General features: G+C 43.4%; 1 protein-coding gene across 3 annotated transcripts in view; it reads right to left on the minus strand.

The window, feature by feature from the left end:
* Positions 1-9,072: 9,072 nt before the first annotated feature.
* Positions 9,073-18,878, minus strand: part of LSAMP (limbic system associated membrane protein) — a 626,753-nt gene continuing 616,947 nt past the window's right edge. For all 3 annotated transcript variants that reach the window (XM_070406241.1, XM_070406238.1, XM_070406237.1), the window contains one exon: positions 9,073-17,005. In XM_070406241.1, coding sequence (XP_070262342.1) covers positions 16,908-17,005 — 98 coding nt within the window. In that variant the 3' untranslated portion in view covers positions 9,073-16,907. The remainder of the gene's footprint in view (positions 17,006-18,878) is intronic.

The raw sequence follows: 18,878 nt of genomic DNA on the forward strand, positions 1-18,878 counted from the left end.
GCCCCAGCGGTGTTTGATTTACTCCTGTTACAAAAAATTACAAGAAAATGCATTTAAATATTCCTCTCCTCATCATGTTCTACAACATACTCTATTTGTAATTAATATACTAAATGTAGATTCTGAGGGAAATTCCCCGATGTACAGGCATTGGAACCCTGATCTAACTAAACCTAAAGTCCTCGTCAAATGGAGAGACTTGCTTACAGGAGCCTGGAAGGGACCTGATGTACTTTTAACCCGGGGGAGAGGATATGCTTGTATATTTCCACAGGACACAGACTCACCTGTGTGGATTCCAGACCGTCTAGTCCGACCTTATGTCTCACCGCCCTCCATCTCCGCCTCAACCTAGCACACCTGACCAGTGCCCGTCTGCAGTAGATGTGCAGCCCTGAGCTGGAACCACCTGTCCATTGGAAGGATCACATGTGCCCCCTTTTTGTCTGTCCTTATGTTCCAGCTTTGCCCCACATCTCCTTTCCTTTTTCCTTTTTTTTTAAATCTAACTACTTGTTTGCTGGTTCTTTGGCCTTTCTCCTTCTCTCCTGAACACAGCCTTTTCTAGAATCTCCCTACCCTACTGTTCCAGGAAGGGCACCTCCCTTTCCTGCCATGATTGGGGGTGTTTGGTATATGTCCCATACATGGAGTTGTCTTGTGCCAAGAGCCTGACATCCTGGGCTGAGAAAGCCCTGTCCCGGGACTCCCCTTTGTCCTATATTGGCCCCTCTTGCCCTTGTGTCAAGAGGGACCCTCTTCTCACAATCCAATTGCCCACAGCTGTTGCCTGAGTTCTGTGTTAATGCTGAGGTCACGGTTGCTGGTACCATGGATCTGTCTCTCGCCCAATGGAGTGAGCTGGGTTCTCTCTGGAGAAGAAACCTGGGTTCCCCAAGATATGTGATCAATGCCGGGACCCCGCCAGCAGGTGAGGGGATCCCAAGGCAGTTGCTGGGCATGGAGGCCAGAGGGACATAGACTACCAAGGAGACAGAACTGAACCTCACATCACCCTGCTTGGCCCCGGAGCATGGCTGGTTAGTCAAAGACGGGTAAGATTCCTCAGGGAGGAACAACCTAAGACAGGCACAGTCACAGAGGGGCCAGCAGGAGAGAACTTGGGGTTCAACAGAGGTGGGGCACAGATCCTCACCCCCCCAATGGTGCAGGGGCTTGAACACTCGCCCCTTCTGAGGAAGGTCTCCTTCCCCCATGGCTGCTTCTCGCTTCCCATGTCCAGCCCAGATAGGGACCCAGATAACGAATAGAGACTTGGCCCAGCTCAGATCGGGAACAGAAAGAGACTTGGTCCAGCTGAGATCAGTACCTAGATAAGAGACCTGGCTGACAGCAGCTTCCCTTTCACTGCAACAGGACTTGTTTCTCATTTCTACCTTGGACCACAGGGAAAGGGGCAGCTGAAAGAAAGGGCTGGAGCAGGATGCTGCCTTCTTCCCTTTCTTCTTCCTCTTTTTTCTGAACGCTTCCATGCCTTGTAGTTCTTTTGCTTTCTTTTCTTTTTCTCTCTACTACCCTCCATCCTCCATAACAGCTGACCCAGAGAACACAGCTTGCTCCTCCTTGGACGCCGACGCTACCATCAAGCACGGCCCTGATGGACCCTTTGATGCAGCCCTTCAACTCGCTGACACGTCGGGAAGCCCGTCGCCAGTGATGCCACCCGCTAGCCAGACCAACAAAGACAATCAAACCAACAACTTGAGGACAGCTGAAATCTCTTGACTGAAGAGGCTGGCAACCTCCTAAGGAACGGGGCTCCTTGTGCGCTTCATCCACTATGTTTATAGCTATGCTTATTGTCATTGCTTGCCAGTCTTCTTCCAAGTCTTAAACAGCCCAATCTGAGAGGTGGCCACTGATTTGCATGCGCTATCATTTAAAAAATAAAAAAGGGGGAATTTGCCGGGAGCCGGTCCATCCTTGCTGCTTGACACAGTCGCTGCAGGAAAGAAACATCTGCACAGCATATGTTTCAAGGGACCTGGCATATATAGCATATTGTTCTTAATATGTTTGCTCTCTTTAGCGCCATGTGTTTTAACCAAGGTCACCTCTCCGAGAAAGGTTGTTTCCCCAGGTGGGGATCTTTCCCTGAGGTTAGGGAGGGGATACAACCCCTTAATTAAGTGCCAGGCGGGTAGTTAAGCTACATAATCTTTACTCCCTGGAATGGAGATAAGAAACGCCCTAACCTTTGTAATAGAAATTGACAGGATTAAAATCGGCTGGTATAAATACGGATGTAACTAGACAATAAACATCAGATCCTGATCAGTTCCTAACCAGAACTCCGACCAGAACTTTGGCTGGAGATCCTGGCTAGAGGTCCTGACTAGGCTGCTGATCAACTGAAGGCTGTCTTCGTGTCATTCCTTCTTCGCCGACTCCGTCCACACCTTTGGGGACCCCTGGACCCGCTGGGATTGGACCCCAGCAAAGATGCATGTTTTCAGCATCAGGTATTAAGGTTGTGGGAATTCATTTGGTTAAATGTCTTGTAAAAACCTCAATTTCTATAGTCCAAGTGGGTCACACTTCTTCATCTTAAATGTTTCTATAGTCAGATTTTCTTCATGGCTGGCTGACTTTTAACAGACATAAGTCCTACTCCAAAATATTTATTATTAGACTCTCTAGTGGCCTTATAGTTTAGCATTAGAAATTCCCTAAGATCCTGCAGGCACATCTGTTTCTAAGAATCTCCTTACCTCTGCAAAGCATCACATATTGAAGCCTATCATTCAATCACTTTTAGAGGAATAAGAAATTTACATTTAGCAAATTAAAACAACCGCAAATTGGGGCACATACCTGGGTAGCAATAAAAAATTCAACCAATGATTATTTGTTGAATACAGTTGTAAGTACACAAAACACAGTTTATTCTTGTATGATTATTTATTATTTTATTGTTAGAGGCCCGGTACACGAAATTTGTGCACTCAGGGGGGGGGGGGGCGGGGGGAGTCCCTCAGCCTGGCCTGTTCCCTTTCACAGTCCGGCAACCCTTGGGGGATGTCCGACTGCTGGCTTAGGCCCATTCTCTGTGGCGAGTGGACCTAAGCTGTCAGTCGGACATCCTTAGCGCTGCTGCGGAGGTGGAAGAGATTCCCGCCACTGCTGCTGCACTTGCCAGCTGTGAGCCCAGCTTCTAGCTGTGCAGCACACCCGCTGTGGGAGCGCACTGACCACCAGGGTGCAGTTCCTGCATTGAGCGTCTGCCCCCTGATGGTCAGTGTGCGACATAGCGATCAGTCATTCCGCTGTTCGATTTGCATTTTAACCTTTTATTATATAGGATTTTTCACATGAAACAACTGTAAACCTACTTTTGCCCCACACTGTAATTACTATATGTTGAGCATTGAACTAGACATTGAGGTGTATAAGACAGATAAAATTCCCTGTGCTCATAGAGTTCAGGGTCATTCTATGTGTGTGTATGTGTGCATGCCCATACAGATAAAAAAGAAATCTGTAATTAAAGTACACAATGTGTAAGAGGAGGTTAAAGCCTGTGGTAGTTTCGTTCTGTGATCAATGGGCTAAGCTGGAACCATGTCTTCCAGAGTCCTTCCTTGTATGGTTCCTGGTTAACATTGGCCAAAAATGGAATTTACACAAGGTTGGGAAATTGGAAGTGAAGCAGCAGTCATACTGTCTGAGGATCATAATGGTTAGATGCCATGAGAGACAGACAATTGTGTCTTGCTCTTCTCTTACCTTGATCTGTGTCCAGCTCTTTTTACCAATGTCTGCTTTGCTGACCAACCTACAGCAACCTCAAGTTGACCAATAGAACAGAGGCAAGAGCCTTCTGTTAATTTCTCCACCAGCTCTCCCATGCCACCCTGCTCCAGCTGGATGCGCCTCGAGCCCCATATTCTCCTGTAAATTCCTAGTTGTCCATCTGAGACAGTAGTGCTTCAGCAGGGCTGATCTTCCAGTTCCCTTTGCAGATCCTTACTTCCCCGGCTTCTCATACAATTGTCTTTTTTCCATAATACACCATATTTCATATTTTTTAAAAAAGAAACTTGGTTTGGAATTTTTTCACTAGCAGACAGAGTTTGTAAAACAAAGGATGAACAGATACAGAGGGCAAGTTCTGTATCTTTCCATATTGTATCACTAGTCACCCCCTGAGACAGGGTCTCCAGGTCTTAGAATGTGGCTGCCAGGTGAGTGAGGGTGGGGTAGAGGGTAGGGTAGAGGAATGTCTGTGTCTTGGGACAACCCATATGTATTTAATGGGTAAGACTCATGCCACCTCTTGACTCATTTCTTACTGGGAAGGGCTACATAATTCTTCAGGCCTGGCTAAGTCTGTTCAGGGCAGTGTAGCTGGTCTGGGCTGGGGAAGAGCTAAGTTGGGAGAGGTTGGCCAGACCTGGGAAACATGTTTATAAAGATCACGAGGATGAAAAAACCTGGCTCTTTCCATTAGAAGTTAGAATCACAGACTCACCTTCTTCCCAGCTCTCATATGCTGTTTTTGGACATACTTTTAAATAGATGGACATAGAAAAAAGGAGGGTATACTAGGAGGAATTTCTTCTGAGGCACCAATGATGACAAAGCCTCAATGTGGTGTCAACTTTCAAACCCTGAAGCTTCTGTGGCTTAAAGAAAATAAAATCTCAAACCAGCTGGGGACAATGCTATTAGAGACTCCAGGTGATTTTTTATAAGACTGGCAACAAGGGATATATAATAAAGACTTTGGCTAACCTTTGTCCCTGGTAGGTAACCACTAGGTCCTTGAAAATTTCCAGTACAGCCATTCCCCCACTTAGGATAGTTCAATTTAAGATTTCAAGAAAGTGATATGCATTCAGTAGAAACCGTACTTCAAATTGGAATCTTTTCCTGGGTTAGAAACATGCATTACAGTACTCTCTCGTGATTCTGGGCAGTGGCAGTGAGCCACAGCTCCCACTTAGCCACATGGTCATGAGGGAAAAGAAACGGTATTCTACAGTACACTGTGTTGCATTTTTCAGTTATTATGTTTTGTGTTTTTGCATCCCATCCTGTCTATAAAACACCCATCTGTGTCTCCTGCTTTTGGTGAGGAGAGAAAAGCAATTACTCTCGAGATGAAACTCAAGATAATCATCCAACTGTAGGCCAATGTAAGTGTTCCTACATGTTTGCCATAGGCTAGGCCAGTGGTCGGCAAACTCATTAGTCAACAGAGCCAAATATCAACAGTACAACGATTGAAATTTCTTTTGAGAGCCAAATTTTTTAAACTTAAACTATATAAGTAGGTACATTGTTATTAACTTAACTAGAGGCCCGGTGCACAAAAATTTGTGCACTCGGGGGGGGAAGGGGGGGTCCCTCAGCCCGCCCTGTACCCTCTCGCAGTCTGGGACCCCTCGGGAGATAACAGCTTGCTGGCTTAGGCCTGCTCCTGGGTGGCAGAGGGCAGGCCCAATCCCTAGGTGCAGCCCCTAGTTGGGCTTAGAGCAGGGCTGATTGGGGAGTTGGGGCGCCACCCCCTGTCATGCACAGAGCAGGGTGGATTGGGAGGTTGCGATGCCACCCTCAGTCACGCTCAGGGTAGGGCCGATTGGGGGGTTGGGGCACCGCCTCCTGTCACACTCAAGGCAGGGTCCATGGGGAGGTTGCGGCACAACCCCCTGTCACACACAGAGCAGGGCCGATCAGGGGGTTGGGCGCTGCCCCCTGTCATGCACAGAGCAGGGCCCATCAAGGGGTTGGGGAGCTCCCCCGTCACGCACAGAGCAAGGCTGATCAGGGGGTTGAGGAGCTCCCCCCCGTCACGCACAGAGTAGGGCCGATAGGGGAGTTAGGGCACCGCCCCCTGTCACACACAGAGCAGGGTGGATCAGGGGGTTGGGGCGCCGCACCCTGTCACACTCAAGGCAGGGTCCATGGGGAGGTTGCGGCACCACCCCATGTAACGCACAGAGCAGGGCCCATCAGGGGGGTTGGGGCTCCGTACCCTGTCACGCACAGAGCAGGGCCAATCAGGGGGTTGGGCGCTGCCCCCTGTCATGCACAGAGAAGGGCCCATGAGGGGGTTGGGGAGCTCCCCCGTCATGCACAGAGCAGGGCCGATCAGGGAGTTGAGGAGCTCCCCCCTGTCACTCACAGGGTAGGGCCGATAGGGGAGTTAGGGCACCGCCCCCTGTCACACACAGAGCAGGGCGGATCAGGGGGTTGGGGTGCTGCCACTGTCACACTCAGGGCAGGGCCAATGGGGAGGTTATGGCTCTACCCCGTCACACACAGAGCAGGGCTTTTGGGAGGGTGGGGGGTTGGGGCACCTTCCCCTGTCACACACAGAGCAGGGCCGATCAGGGGGTTTGGGGTGCCGCACCCTGTCACACACAGAGTCGCAGGGCGATCAGGGGGTTTGAGTGCTGCCCCCTGTCACACTGATCCGGTGCCAGGAGGCCTCGAGGCTCCGCTGATCCCGGTGCTGGGAGGCATATTACCCTTTTACTATATAGGATAGAGGCCTGGGGGCCGGCTGGTTTGCCCTGAAGGGTGTCCTGGATCAGGGTGTGGGTCCCCACTGGGATGCCTGGCCAGCCTGGATGAGGGGATGATGGCTGTTTGCAGCTGGTCACACACCCTTTAGGGTGGGGGTCCCCACTGGGGTGCCTGGCCAGTCTGGGTGAGGGGCTGAGGGCTGCTTTCAGGCTGGTGGTTGTTGACTGAAGCTCCCAACCGCTCCTTTTTTTTCTCTTTTTAAAATTTTATTCTGGGCCAGCTTTAACTCTGGATCTAGCTCTGAGGCTTCCGCTGGCTTGTTTGTGTTCTATAATCGAAACAATGTATAACTCCAGCTCTGAGATCCCGGGGTTTTGTTTAGCTTCTATATTTGTTAGAATGTTTCAAACTGCCAGCTCAGAGGCCAGCAAGGCAGGCGGGGAACATTGGAGTCCTCCTTCACTGCAGCAAGCAAGCCTCATGTTCGCTTCCAACTGCCTGGCTGCTGGCCGCCATCTTGGCTGACAGTTAATTTGCATATACTCACTGATTAGCCAATGGAAGGGTAGCGGTCGTACAATAATTACCATGTTTCTCTTTTATTAGTGTAGATTAGGGTACTCCTAAGGCTTAGGAAGAGCCACACTCAAGGGGCCAAAGAGCCGCATGTGGCTTGCGAGCCACAGTGTGCCGACCGCTAGGCTAAGCTATGATGTTCGGTAGGATAGGTGTATTAAAAGACATTTTTGACTCACGATATTTTCAATTTATGATGGGATGGGTTTATCCAGTGGTAACCCCATCATAACTGGAAGAGCATCTGTAGTAGGAGTTTCTTTGTTGTTCATGTTGGTTCCATTTGGGCCACAGCTGATAGTGGATTCTAATGAAGTGACTGGTGGTGGGTCCATAGATAGTTAAATGTTAAGGAGATGACTCAGTATGAGACTGGCCACATCAGAAAGACCAGCCACTTGGTTAAAGTAGTGGAGCTTTCAGTCATGTGATAGTGATACCAGCTTGAACTCCTGGCTTGGGAAGGAGACTGAAGATTGAGTTCAACTGTGAAACCAATGATTCAATCAATCTTGCCTTAAGTATTGAAACTCCAATATAAACTCCAGGCACCAAAGCCTGGGAGACATTCTGCATTCTGTCACACATCAGTTTGTTGAGAGCGTAATGTGCCCTAATTCCACAGGGAGATGGCAGTGGAAACTTCACATTGGGGATTCTCAGACTTAGCACTATGTGTCTCTCCCTTTGGCTGGTTCTGATCTGCATCCTTTTGCTATAGTAAAATTTTAATCATAAGTACAACACTTTCCCTGAGTTTTGCAAGTCATTCTAGAAATTATTAAATAATAAATGAGGGTCGCTTGAGGACCCTGAATTAGTGGTGTTTGATGTGAGGGCTGTCCTGTTTGAGCACTGGGTCTCTTTTATAAAAAAAAAAAAAAATCCTTACCCAAGGATATTTTTGCCATTTATTTTTAAATAAAGTGGAAGGGAGGAAGAGAGAGAGAGAGAGAGAGAGAGAGAGAGAGAGAGAGAGAGAGAGAGAGAGAGAGATTAATTGGTTGCCTCTCACACTCACCCCAACCGAGGCTGGGATTGAACCTATAACTCAGGCAGTGCCCTTGATCTGGAATTGAACCTGAGGCACTTTGGTGCTTGGGCTGATGCTCTAACCACTGAAAACACCAGCCAAGGCGAGCACTTAGTCTTTAACCTTGAGTTTGGCAAACTCATTGAAGAAGAACATTTTCAGAGTTCTATATAAAATTCAAATTTGGGGAGATTGGGGGTTCTCAATGCTGTCTCTTTAAATCCGAGGAGACCAGGGGTTTTGCTTCTGAGACACTGTTGATTACTGGGGCTGGTCATGAATGCTCACTTCCCCACCCTCTCCCTTTCTGACCTTGTTTGGCTCCTAGTATTCAAACTTTAGACCCTCTCAATCACTTCTGATACACGATTGTAGATTGCTTATTTCTTGTCTTCTCTTGTCATCTGTCTGTCTTGTACAGTGCTATAGGGATTCTATGCAGAGTCTGGAAACATTTTGTGAAGAAGGTAATAGCTCTCAGCAAGAATAGAAAACAAACTGTTTTTTTCATAAGTAGAAAAAAAAAAGGTGGATTTGGAAGCTAGTACTATCAGGTAGAATCCTATGTAAAGTAACCCTTAAAGATAACCTCTATTGGAGACTTAAAGAAAGAGTATGCTCCCTAATGTTTTTTTGGTATGCCTTAAATTCTAAAGTTCAAGAACTTTATTCTTTATCTGTGGCCTCCCTATGGTAATTTGTGCTTGTTTCTTATGATCTTTTAAGGGAGAAAAAGAAAAACTTTGATATAATCTCTTTGCTTAGATGAAGACAACTGTTGTAAACACCACATTCCCTTCTGTGAGAGAGAGGGGACACTGATAGAGAGCTTTTGAGTGAGTCTGCAGTATTCCAGCCACCCTTTGCTCCCATGATTTCCGTTATCCTCAGCTCCACTCCTGGTCTTATTCATGAAAACTTCTAAGAAGCAGTGCAGTCAACCACAGATCACTGACTCGGGCCAATGAAGACACATCTCCTTTTCATGTTTATTTCATTTTGTTTTAAGATCACAGAAGAGCAGAGCATTCATACATGTAAAGTAACAGAAGAGAGAAACAGAATTTAAATACATTGAAAAAGTAAAGAAAAAAGCTTTTTTTAATTTTAATTTTTTTTTTACACACACTGCGCTTTTTATGTTCCTTCACAGAGCTAGTATCCAGGGGAGGGGAAACCCACCCAATAAACAAAAATTAAAAACCTTGAACAACCAAAAGAAACACAACAAACAACAGAAAAATGGCCATGTGTTTATATCAAGGAAAGATCTGTTTATGTCTACAGGGCTGAAAAAAGGAATATATTTATATATTTATATATATTTATATGTATATAACACTGTTAATAAGGAGAATTCTAACCAAGAGCAGGATTTATACACCATTCAGTACAGCAGTGAGGAGGAAGGGGTGAAGCACTGGGGGTGGCGGGAGGGAGTTGGAGGTTTTCTCCCATGCTTCTCTCCCCCTGTAATTTCCTGCCTTCCACCTTTCCCCACTCCCAGTAAATACTTGGGTGGCAGAGCTTGGCCATCATTCACCAGGATGAACCACTGATATTCTCTGGTGAAGAGCGAAGACTTGGGGAAGTGGGTTCAAAAAGGCCCCAGGTAGCTTAGAATTACTTCCGCGTGCCAGGAAGCTAGCAGTTCCAGGTGTTTTCATTTGCAAGAAGCAGATTTGAACACTGTGCCTGGCTTTACATAGAGAGGGCTTGTGCAGAGAAGAATGCAGCTGCAGGAGCAGATGGAGGAGCACCACTCAGAGAGAGGCACCTCTGAAATGCCCATGGCAATGAGGAGCTGTCCTGAGGGCAGGCCATCCCCGCACTCAAGGAGAGCTCTGGAAGTACCTAAGTAATGGTGTTCCCTTAGCTACATATAGTGATAGTGATGCTGGAAGTTTTCTGTAATCCCTCCTCTTCAGTGCACAGAAGACTGATTCTTTCTGTTCTCTTCGGCAATGCATAGAAAGCTTCCATCGGACAGATGCTGAATTGAGCCTCTAGGATGGTGTAGAGCTATACTTTGAGGGGTCAAGACAAGTGGGTCTTTGCTCAACCCATCCAGAACATGGCACAAGTACATAATTCTTCATTCACCACGGAAGAAACCATCCTTTCTGCTTACCCTCTTCTCAGAGAACTTAACTTCACTTTTGGTTTTTGGCCCTCACAACAACTCTCAAATATTCAGCTCTGTAACCTCCTAAAAAGTGTTTATTTTTAACTTTTCTTTAGATGGTATCAACTTGCACTTTCTGAAAATGAGGTTTGTTTTCTTTCCATCTACTTGCTTGACCTCATAGCCTATAATTCAAGTTTAGGGAAACTTATGCCGTACAAAATTCCTTCCCAAACAAAATATATTATCTTGCCCGTTTCTCACAGAACTGCCTTTTGAACCACATGCTTACTGTCATCAGCACAAGCAAAGTATTTTCAAGGACATACATTGACCACAGGGAGGCACTTGGCCCAGGATGAGAGAAAACTGATGTTTCCTTCCCTATGCACAACTTCCTCACTTGTGACGTGCACAATCCACAATCTGGTTGTTTTCCTTCCTATGAAAGGTTATACAATATAATTCAACAGTTAGATGTTATGATAAATAAGGAAACATCTCTAGCTATTTCAGTGCCTTCAGTTTAGTCGGAATATGTCCCTTTTCAACATTGCTAAGAAGTTTTGATCAGAGGAGAATTACAGAACCAGGCCAGGGATCCTATCTATATTCTAGGAAGATTTGGCTTTAGAAATGGAGCTGTTGGAATGATGGTTCTGAGAAGAGAAGATAGTCCACAGATCAAACTAGAGATGACAAATAGCTGCTTGGAATGATTCACTGGGCACAGCACTAACAAAAGCATCACATTCTTATTTAGAATCAGAGAGCTTAGAGTTGACAGAGGTTCTAGAGATGTCATGAAAATTCCTCACTTTCAGGAAGAGAAAACCAATTGTCAGGAAGATTAAATGACTTGCTTAGAATCACATAGCTTGTTTGTGGTTAGATCCAGGGCTAGAACTCAATTCTCCTGACTCCCAACCCAGTATACTTTCCACTTCACTTTAGAGTTGCCATGCATCTTGAGTCAAGGAGTGTATTTTAAGCATTTTATTCATTTGACCTAAATTTCTTTTTATAACAGTCCTTCCAGAAAACTCATGTGGTCCTTGAAGTCATCTCTCCTATGACTCTTTATGTATCAGTTGTTTAGAATTTAGAAAAAGTCTATATGTCTGTTAAACATATCCAACATTTCAAAAAACTCCAAGAGAATGTGTCTGAGAGAGATACGCCCAATTAAAATGATTTTGTCCTCATTTGCAATATTAAGAATAGATATGTAGAACTATAAGTCTGCTGGATTAAGTAAAAATAGTTATTTCCTAGCATGATTTAGCAAGATATTTCTCAAAGTTCTAACCTATTTCTTATATTCCACAATTTCTTAGGATTAAGATGACAAAGAAGCTTTCATTTGGATGGATGGAAAATGAAAACAGAGTAATATTTTCTGCATCAAGGTGTAGGTGACTTCCTTGGAACTCTTTCAATAAGATGTCTTACTTAGATGGTAAGTAAGAAGTAACAAGAAAACATTTGGGAGTTGATGCATCAGATACATATGAGCTCTTAAAACTCCTTCCTCCCTATCTCATCATTTCCCTTGCTTTGGAGTCAGGTGAGAAAACTGTGGAAACAGTTGGGAGAAACTCCACTTTGGTCCTGAAGAAACAAAGAGGTGGCTTCCTGTGACATGAGCAGGATATGAATCCCTAACAGTTCCTGTGGGTCTGCTTCCTTTGCTGGGGCAACCTTGAGTTTGGGCCATTAGTCATACTCCTTCCCATTCTGACTTGTGAAATGCTTTGGTTTTAATTTCTTTTTCTTTTTTTTTCTTTTCTAAGATTCATAGGTTTAACTGAACTTGAGCCCTGCCTGAAAACTGAAGTTTACATAGTTTTTATTATGTACATAAACTAGTGATTTACATTGATTTACACATGATTGGTGCCTAATTTATTAATCAGCACACAGTATGTAAATATGCTGAAAGGAAATCAAGATTTTAAAATAAGTTTTCCATAATATCCACAAACATTTGCACTGGTGTAATATCAAACCTAAACCTAATGTTAACATCAGCTTCCCGGCCAGGGGGAAAGTAACAGGCATTGCTGGGTGAAAAATTCTTTCTTGAATTTCAGTCGGCCACATTTGACAGCAGAGCTACATACAAATGAGAATGGTTTGCCTCTCTTTCACTAGTATGCACATAAATGTAAACTTCATTTTGCATTTTAGGGAGACATTTGCAGATATTATGCCAACCATGGTGGAGAATTTACATCACTGGGGCAAAAGCAGTCTTTGGAGGAGAAATATTCTAAATACTTAAGAAAGAAGGAGGTTTTCTAAACTGATTTGCATTTCTTAATTTAGGCTCTTATCTCACTATTTTATGATATATTTAACATTTGTCCCAAAATAATAGTAGTTTTTATGGGTCAGGTAATTGTATTATACTTTTATTTCTATAAAAATGATAGTTATTAAGAACCTAGACTATATCTAAGCTAAAAGGTTATGAAGAGAAAAATAAGGCCATGGTTAATCCCATGGAACATGGTTCGCGTAAGCAAATTGCTTGGAAACAAAAAATAATAAATTGAAAAAAATGGGGCTCCATGTCTTTCTAAATGAATCATAGCTCTTTTTTTTTTTAACCAAATTCAGTACTTTTCTTCCTTTTAAGTTTAAATCATTGTTCTAGAGTCTTCTAATACACATACAGTTGTAAATATAGCATTTGTAAAGATAAGGTTAAAAGCAATACATACACACATATATTATTTTTCCACAAATAATTCAAGGCCTGCAAAAAACAAAATAGAAATTCTGGGAGACAAGCCAATAGAAACAGCCAAACCACAACCAATCTGGGGATGGAAACTGTGACTCTGGAGTTGTTTATAAGCTAACAACTCAGTAGGTGATAACTCAGATACAATTTCATGCTGAGGAGTTTAGTTTTTGTGTGCAAAGGAGGTAAATCCATTTTTGGAGGAGAAACAGACTTTTGTTTCTGTCCTCCAAGAACATGAAAATCACGAGTACTTTTACAAGGTCTCTATGAATAGCCCCAGTTGTCTGAATATGTAGTTTTTAAAAATGCCCATGACAAGTGTGAAGTGTGTCTGACTTGGAAGAGAAGGCAAAGGTCAATGGGACGATTCTTTCCAACAGAAAACTCAATGACTTTCCCATCAGCCTCAGTTGTTTTAGGGTAGAGGGATATTATGTGGCAAAACAAGTAAGACAAAAACCTTTTGATGAACAATTGTCCAGAGGATGTATTTCTGCAGTTGTAAAACCTAGGATTAATTCTCATTCTTCAAGAAGTGCCCTGGATCAAGGGTATTTCTACTTTTTTAACAGGAAATCAAGTCTAAGGATTTTGTTTTATGAATGGTGAGGTGCATTTTGCATACCAAGAACATTAAATCTATTAGCCATTCAGATTAATTGATGCACTTCACTCCTCTCAGAGTACTGATACTAACAAGTTGGTTATTTTTAGTTTAGGGTTTAAGCTTTGATTACTAATGGACAAGATTCTTGAGGGGATTTATATAGCAATATGATAAGCTGATGAACTAAATTTCAAAAGTCCCATGTTCAAACTCAATTTCATGGTGACAGTCTGATGGCTCCTACCTGTTTTTTTCTGATTTTTCTCCAATCTGTATTCTGCATTCTTCACATTGCTTAGAGATATTCTCATACCTATGAGATTTCTGGGGTCACTGTTTGCTCTGAAACAGGAGCCAGGATGAATTTTTTAAATCCCCAGCTCTAGCCAGAAATATAGGCAAACACTACAATATCCAGTATATGTTTAATTATGTTTAATATATGGTTCATATTAAAACTCAGGAACAAATGGTGCCAACATGGCAAAGACATTCCTTTCAATGGAATATCTCCTTCCATAAAACCAAGACCTTGTCTTTATGATAGGGTGGGGACGAAAAGAAATCTAGGTGTATGATTAAAATCTGTGACATGCCACTGGGATCTGTTCCTGAAACTGACACTAAACTGAATTAAGTCCTGTTACTCTTCGCTTCTTCTATATCTTTAAATTAGCATGTACTTCTCTGAAGCTTCCACTTAAGGATATGGCTGGCTCTTCATATATATGGGGAACATTTATGAAGGATGATAAACTTTCAATCCTGTACTAAGAAGACCAAACTGTAGAGAAACCTCTGATTGTCAGTAAGTTGATGCTGCATAGGAACATGGCAACCTCCCCTGTATTTTAGTAGTTACCTGTCCTACAGCAGGATTTGCCACAAACACTCTCACAGATTCCTAAGCCAAATTTGTTCTTCAATTTCACGTCTAAACTGCAAAATCATAAAAGAAGGCTGGTGAAAAACTTCTAAAATAGAATAAAATCTCTCAGAAGAGATGAAAAATACTGCCTATCAAGGCAATTGTTATGTTCATAGACTTATCACAAAAAGCCTTCAATTAATAAAATCTATCAAGAGAAATTTTCCTTCCTTCCTTCCTTCCTTCCTTCCTTCTTTCCTTCCTTCCTTCCTTCCTCCCTCCCTTCCTTCTTTCCTTCCTCCTTCCCTCCTTTCCTTTCTTCCTCACTTCCTTTATTGATTTGCAGTTCTGAAGTTTCCTGTTTTATATCACATGGCAGCTATTTTTCAGGTTTCAAAACTTGGTGAGGTACCATATCTGGCTCTGCTAAAATATTGTCAATTATGACCTCAATAATAATCCTCTGTCCTTTTATAAACTCAGTCACTTCCAATGTCTCCTATAGGGTTGGTTTCCTGACAAAGCTATCTACACACATAGAGCCAGCTCTCTGCAAGGCCTTTCCTAAGAAAATCCTTCTGATGTTGTGATGATGCCAAGCTTTGTGTTAATCATACAATTTCTGTGTAAATTATTACAAGCTTCCTGACTCTTTTGGTTAAGACACTAACTCTCATTTCAGTGTTAATGACAAGATGATGCTTGTCTGATTATGTGGCCTTAAACAGCATATTCCTCACTGCATCTTTTTCAGGAGACTAGAAGCCAAAAGTGAGCAGGGAAATTGGAATATAATTTCATTCCTAGTGGCCTGGCCTAGGATAAAGATGGACTACTATGACCAATGTTGCTGCAGACACCAGCAGTGGAACAGGAACGAGATAATGTGGGCAACCAAATAAAGTCTTAGCCTAGAAAACCAGGACAAAAGTCTGCAAAGGAGCACAGGAGTTGATTCCTTTTTGTCATGGTCAATGCATTGTATTGAGTTCTGTCAGCATCTCTACAATTCGAGTAAGGATCTGAGCCCCTGCTCACTTTTCCTGCTTCACTCACTCTCACATATCCTGTCTGAAACAGGAAGCAATCTCTGCTCAGAGGAATCTATGGGCGAATGCAGTGTTATTGGAAAATTAGGGAGGGAGCAAAACAGGGTTGCTTAGATCTCCACATGGCTCCTCCTCTTCCATCGGGAGTTAACACTGGGAGACCTTCCTGCATCTGGGGATTTACTCAGCACGTGCTGCTCACCCTGCAGCAGAGCAGGACCCAGCCTGCAACAAGCCAGCCAACCTATGAATCCCTCAGACTCACGGAACAAGAGTGAAATCAGAAACCTTTTCTCCTAGCTCTCCTCATCCACTTCACCGATTTTCTCTACTGTTTGCTCACCCCATCACTAGTAGGCACTTTCATGGACAGTGATATTCTGAGTGACTCCTGACTGGTTTCTGATGATTGGACTAGGAGAAAGATGAGGTTCTGCCCTTAGGAGGGGCATAGCATGGTGTGAACACACACCGATGTTGGGTGACAGCCATGGATGGGGAAGGGCCCTGCTCCTGGCCTCCTTCCCCACCCTGCCCCCAGCAATGTGTCACAGCTGCGTCTCACAATTACAAATGCAGGACAGTATCTACAGCACGAAGTCTATGTACACATGGACCATTCCCTTGGCATGCTTGAGAGAGACACACACACGCACACACATGTACACCCACGTGAGAGCGAGAGACGCGAGCACGCACGCACAGCAGAGAAAATTAAAATGGCACTTCCTAGCGTTTGCGGCATGACTAGTGCTCAGGGTGGTGGGAGTGAAGAGAAGTGTGTGGGGGGTGGAGATAAAAAAGGGGGTATCTGGGATGAATGTGGGGAGATAGAACACACTGGAGCGGGAGGAGATGTTCTTAAAAGTTGGTGATAGTGGAGGCAGAAAGCCAGAGAAAGGCTCAACACAGGACTCTGCTTGGATACCACTGATAATCTCAAATGGTTACAAGTCAGCTCAAATGAAAAGAGAGGAAAAAGTTGATGGCAATATACACACAAAGGCAAGACCTTGTTTCTTTTCCCCTCACGATGAAAAAAGATGAAGGAAGGATCAAGTGTGTGGGGGAGTTAATATCCATCTGGTACTTCTTCACTTGTCCTAGTTTTACACCTGGATGTCCTTAGCATGATGGGTCTTCACACAGCATATATCTGCTTAGACATACACATAGCCTAATAGAACTTTTCCCACCCTGAATCATACTCAAATGGTTATTGATGGACTTGAGAATTGTTTTAAATGTTGTATTATCTTCTTCCTTTTTCTTACTTCCCCCTTTATTTATAAACACACAAAGTTGTGAAATAAACAGTCTCCCCCCATCTCACTCTCTCTCTCTGTATCCTGTGTGACGCATATTTTGTGTGTTTTTTTAAAATTATTTTAAAATTTTTATTCTATTAACATTTGCTGAGAAGGCAGAGCAGAGATGCTGCCAGCAGCCACAGTGGTACGGCCAGACTGATGGATCCATTTATTCCTCTCGCCGACCCAGGTCCTGCAGAGCAAAGGAGAGAGGGAGAAAAAAGAGAATGGTTACATCTGGCCCACTCTGTGTTAGAGCTGACTGTTGCCCTGTCAGAGGTGAGGCAGGTTTGGTAGGCACCAGTGCCTCCAAGTCAGTGTGCTTATGTACAGCTCAACAAGGTCTCACATTCCTTCCTTAATCCTTCTTCTTGAACTATAAGTATCTTAGGAATTATCATTGGTTCAAACACCTCTAATTACAAAATGCTCTCATCAGAGAACATCCTAAACTAGCTGTCCCAGACGTGTCTGAGGGTGTGGCAGGCCCCTCCTCACCCAGCCTCCTCTTGCGTGCTCCACTCGGCATGGCAGCCAAAGCCAGCACTCATTAAGATTCCAACTATTGGTGAGGGTCCTTCTGCAGCAAGACACGGGCTCCTCCAGCTGATTTATCACAGCATCTCCATCAATAAAACATGGAACCAATCTGTGACCCTTTTGTTTCTCATGGGGGGAGCAGTAATTATTTATTGGTTACAGGGAGGAGAACTCTTTCCAAGTAATATTTATGACTAGTGACACTTGAGCTCCAAGGTGGAAAATAAGTCAACTCATTGTAGAATTTTAAGAGGCAGAAGGGGATCACCTGGTCCAAACTCTAACTTTGACAGTTTAAAAATCAAAAGTAAAGACAACAACAACAGAAAAACAACAAACAAACAGGACTTAGGGAGGTTAAAGAGGCAGGTCCAAACCAGAAACAAGACTAAGCTTGAAGTTGCCCAGAATTCGACCTGGAGTGACAGTCTGTGTGACTGGTTTTCCCCAGGTGGACAGGATTTGGGTGTGTAAGTGTGGCTATAGATCCAAGAGGGAGATTGGATTGGAAAGGAAAGTGGAGAAGCGTTGTATGTGTTGACAGAATGAGGAGGATTGGGGCAGAAAATGTTGCTCTGAAGAGCTTGTTTTCTATGCTTTGCTTGTCCACTCTCTCCTTTTGTATGGTTCTTTTGTAAAGATCATTTTAAAAAGAAAATACTAGTATTTTTCACAACCAAGACTTTGGGATTAAAGACTGTATGTTTAGATGATGACATTCAAAAGAGAGATTGGTGTGACTATAATTATGGGTCACTTTGAAGTTTTGAGGGCACACATGCAGACGAATCTGTGTGAATGAGTGTATGTGTGAGTGTGTGTTTAAACTTATGATGGTTCAAGTACAATGAAGCATCTCTGGTATGTGAATGTTGTCAAAATTGTCAATAAACATACCAGATTAGAGGTAAATTTACAGGGAAAGTGTTGAAATAAAAAACATTCATATATATATATATATATAGTAAATTATAACAGCAACAACAACCAAACAAAACCAGTACACAATTAGGTAGCTCTTACTGCAAGGTACTGTTATAAATGCTTTACAAATACAAGCACACTACCATGCTGTGAGGCAGGTACTCAATGAGCCCAGTTTTACAGTGAGATAACAGAGGCAGAGAGAGATGAAACCTATTGCACAAGTTTACACAGCTAGTAAGCTGGGTTTTTTACCCAGGCAGCTGGCTCCAGTCTTTGCCTGTCACTACTACACAAGTTATCAAGCGAAGGGGTGCCAATGAGTCTCTTGGCCAACATTTGGCAAATGAAATTTGTCTTTGCTTAAAACAATAGCCAGAACAAACAAATCAACATGAAGACATCCATTATCTTTTTTTAAAAAAATGATTTCAATAGAATATTTAGACTAGAATGGCATCTTCTAAGCATCAAAAATATTACTATAAAATATGAATATATACAAACTTTGAACAACTAAGTTATAGTATAAAATGAGCTTTATTATATGTAAAGATATGAAACTGCAGATTAAAATTTTAAATATTCAATCAATCAATCTT

This window comes from Myotis yumanensis, unplaced genomic scaffold, assembly GCF_028538775.1.
Source record: "Myotis yumanensis isolate MYYU_CA2020_CCGP unplaced genomic scaffold, mMyoYum1.0.hap1 SCAF_2, whole genome shotgun sequence".
Lineage (NCBI taxonomy): Eukaryota > Metazoa > Chordata > Mammalia > Chiroptera > Vespertilionidae > Myotis > Myotis yumanensis.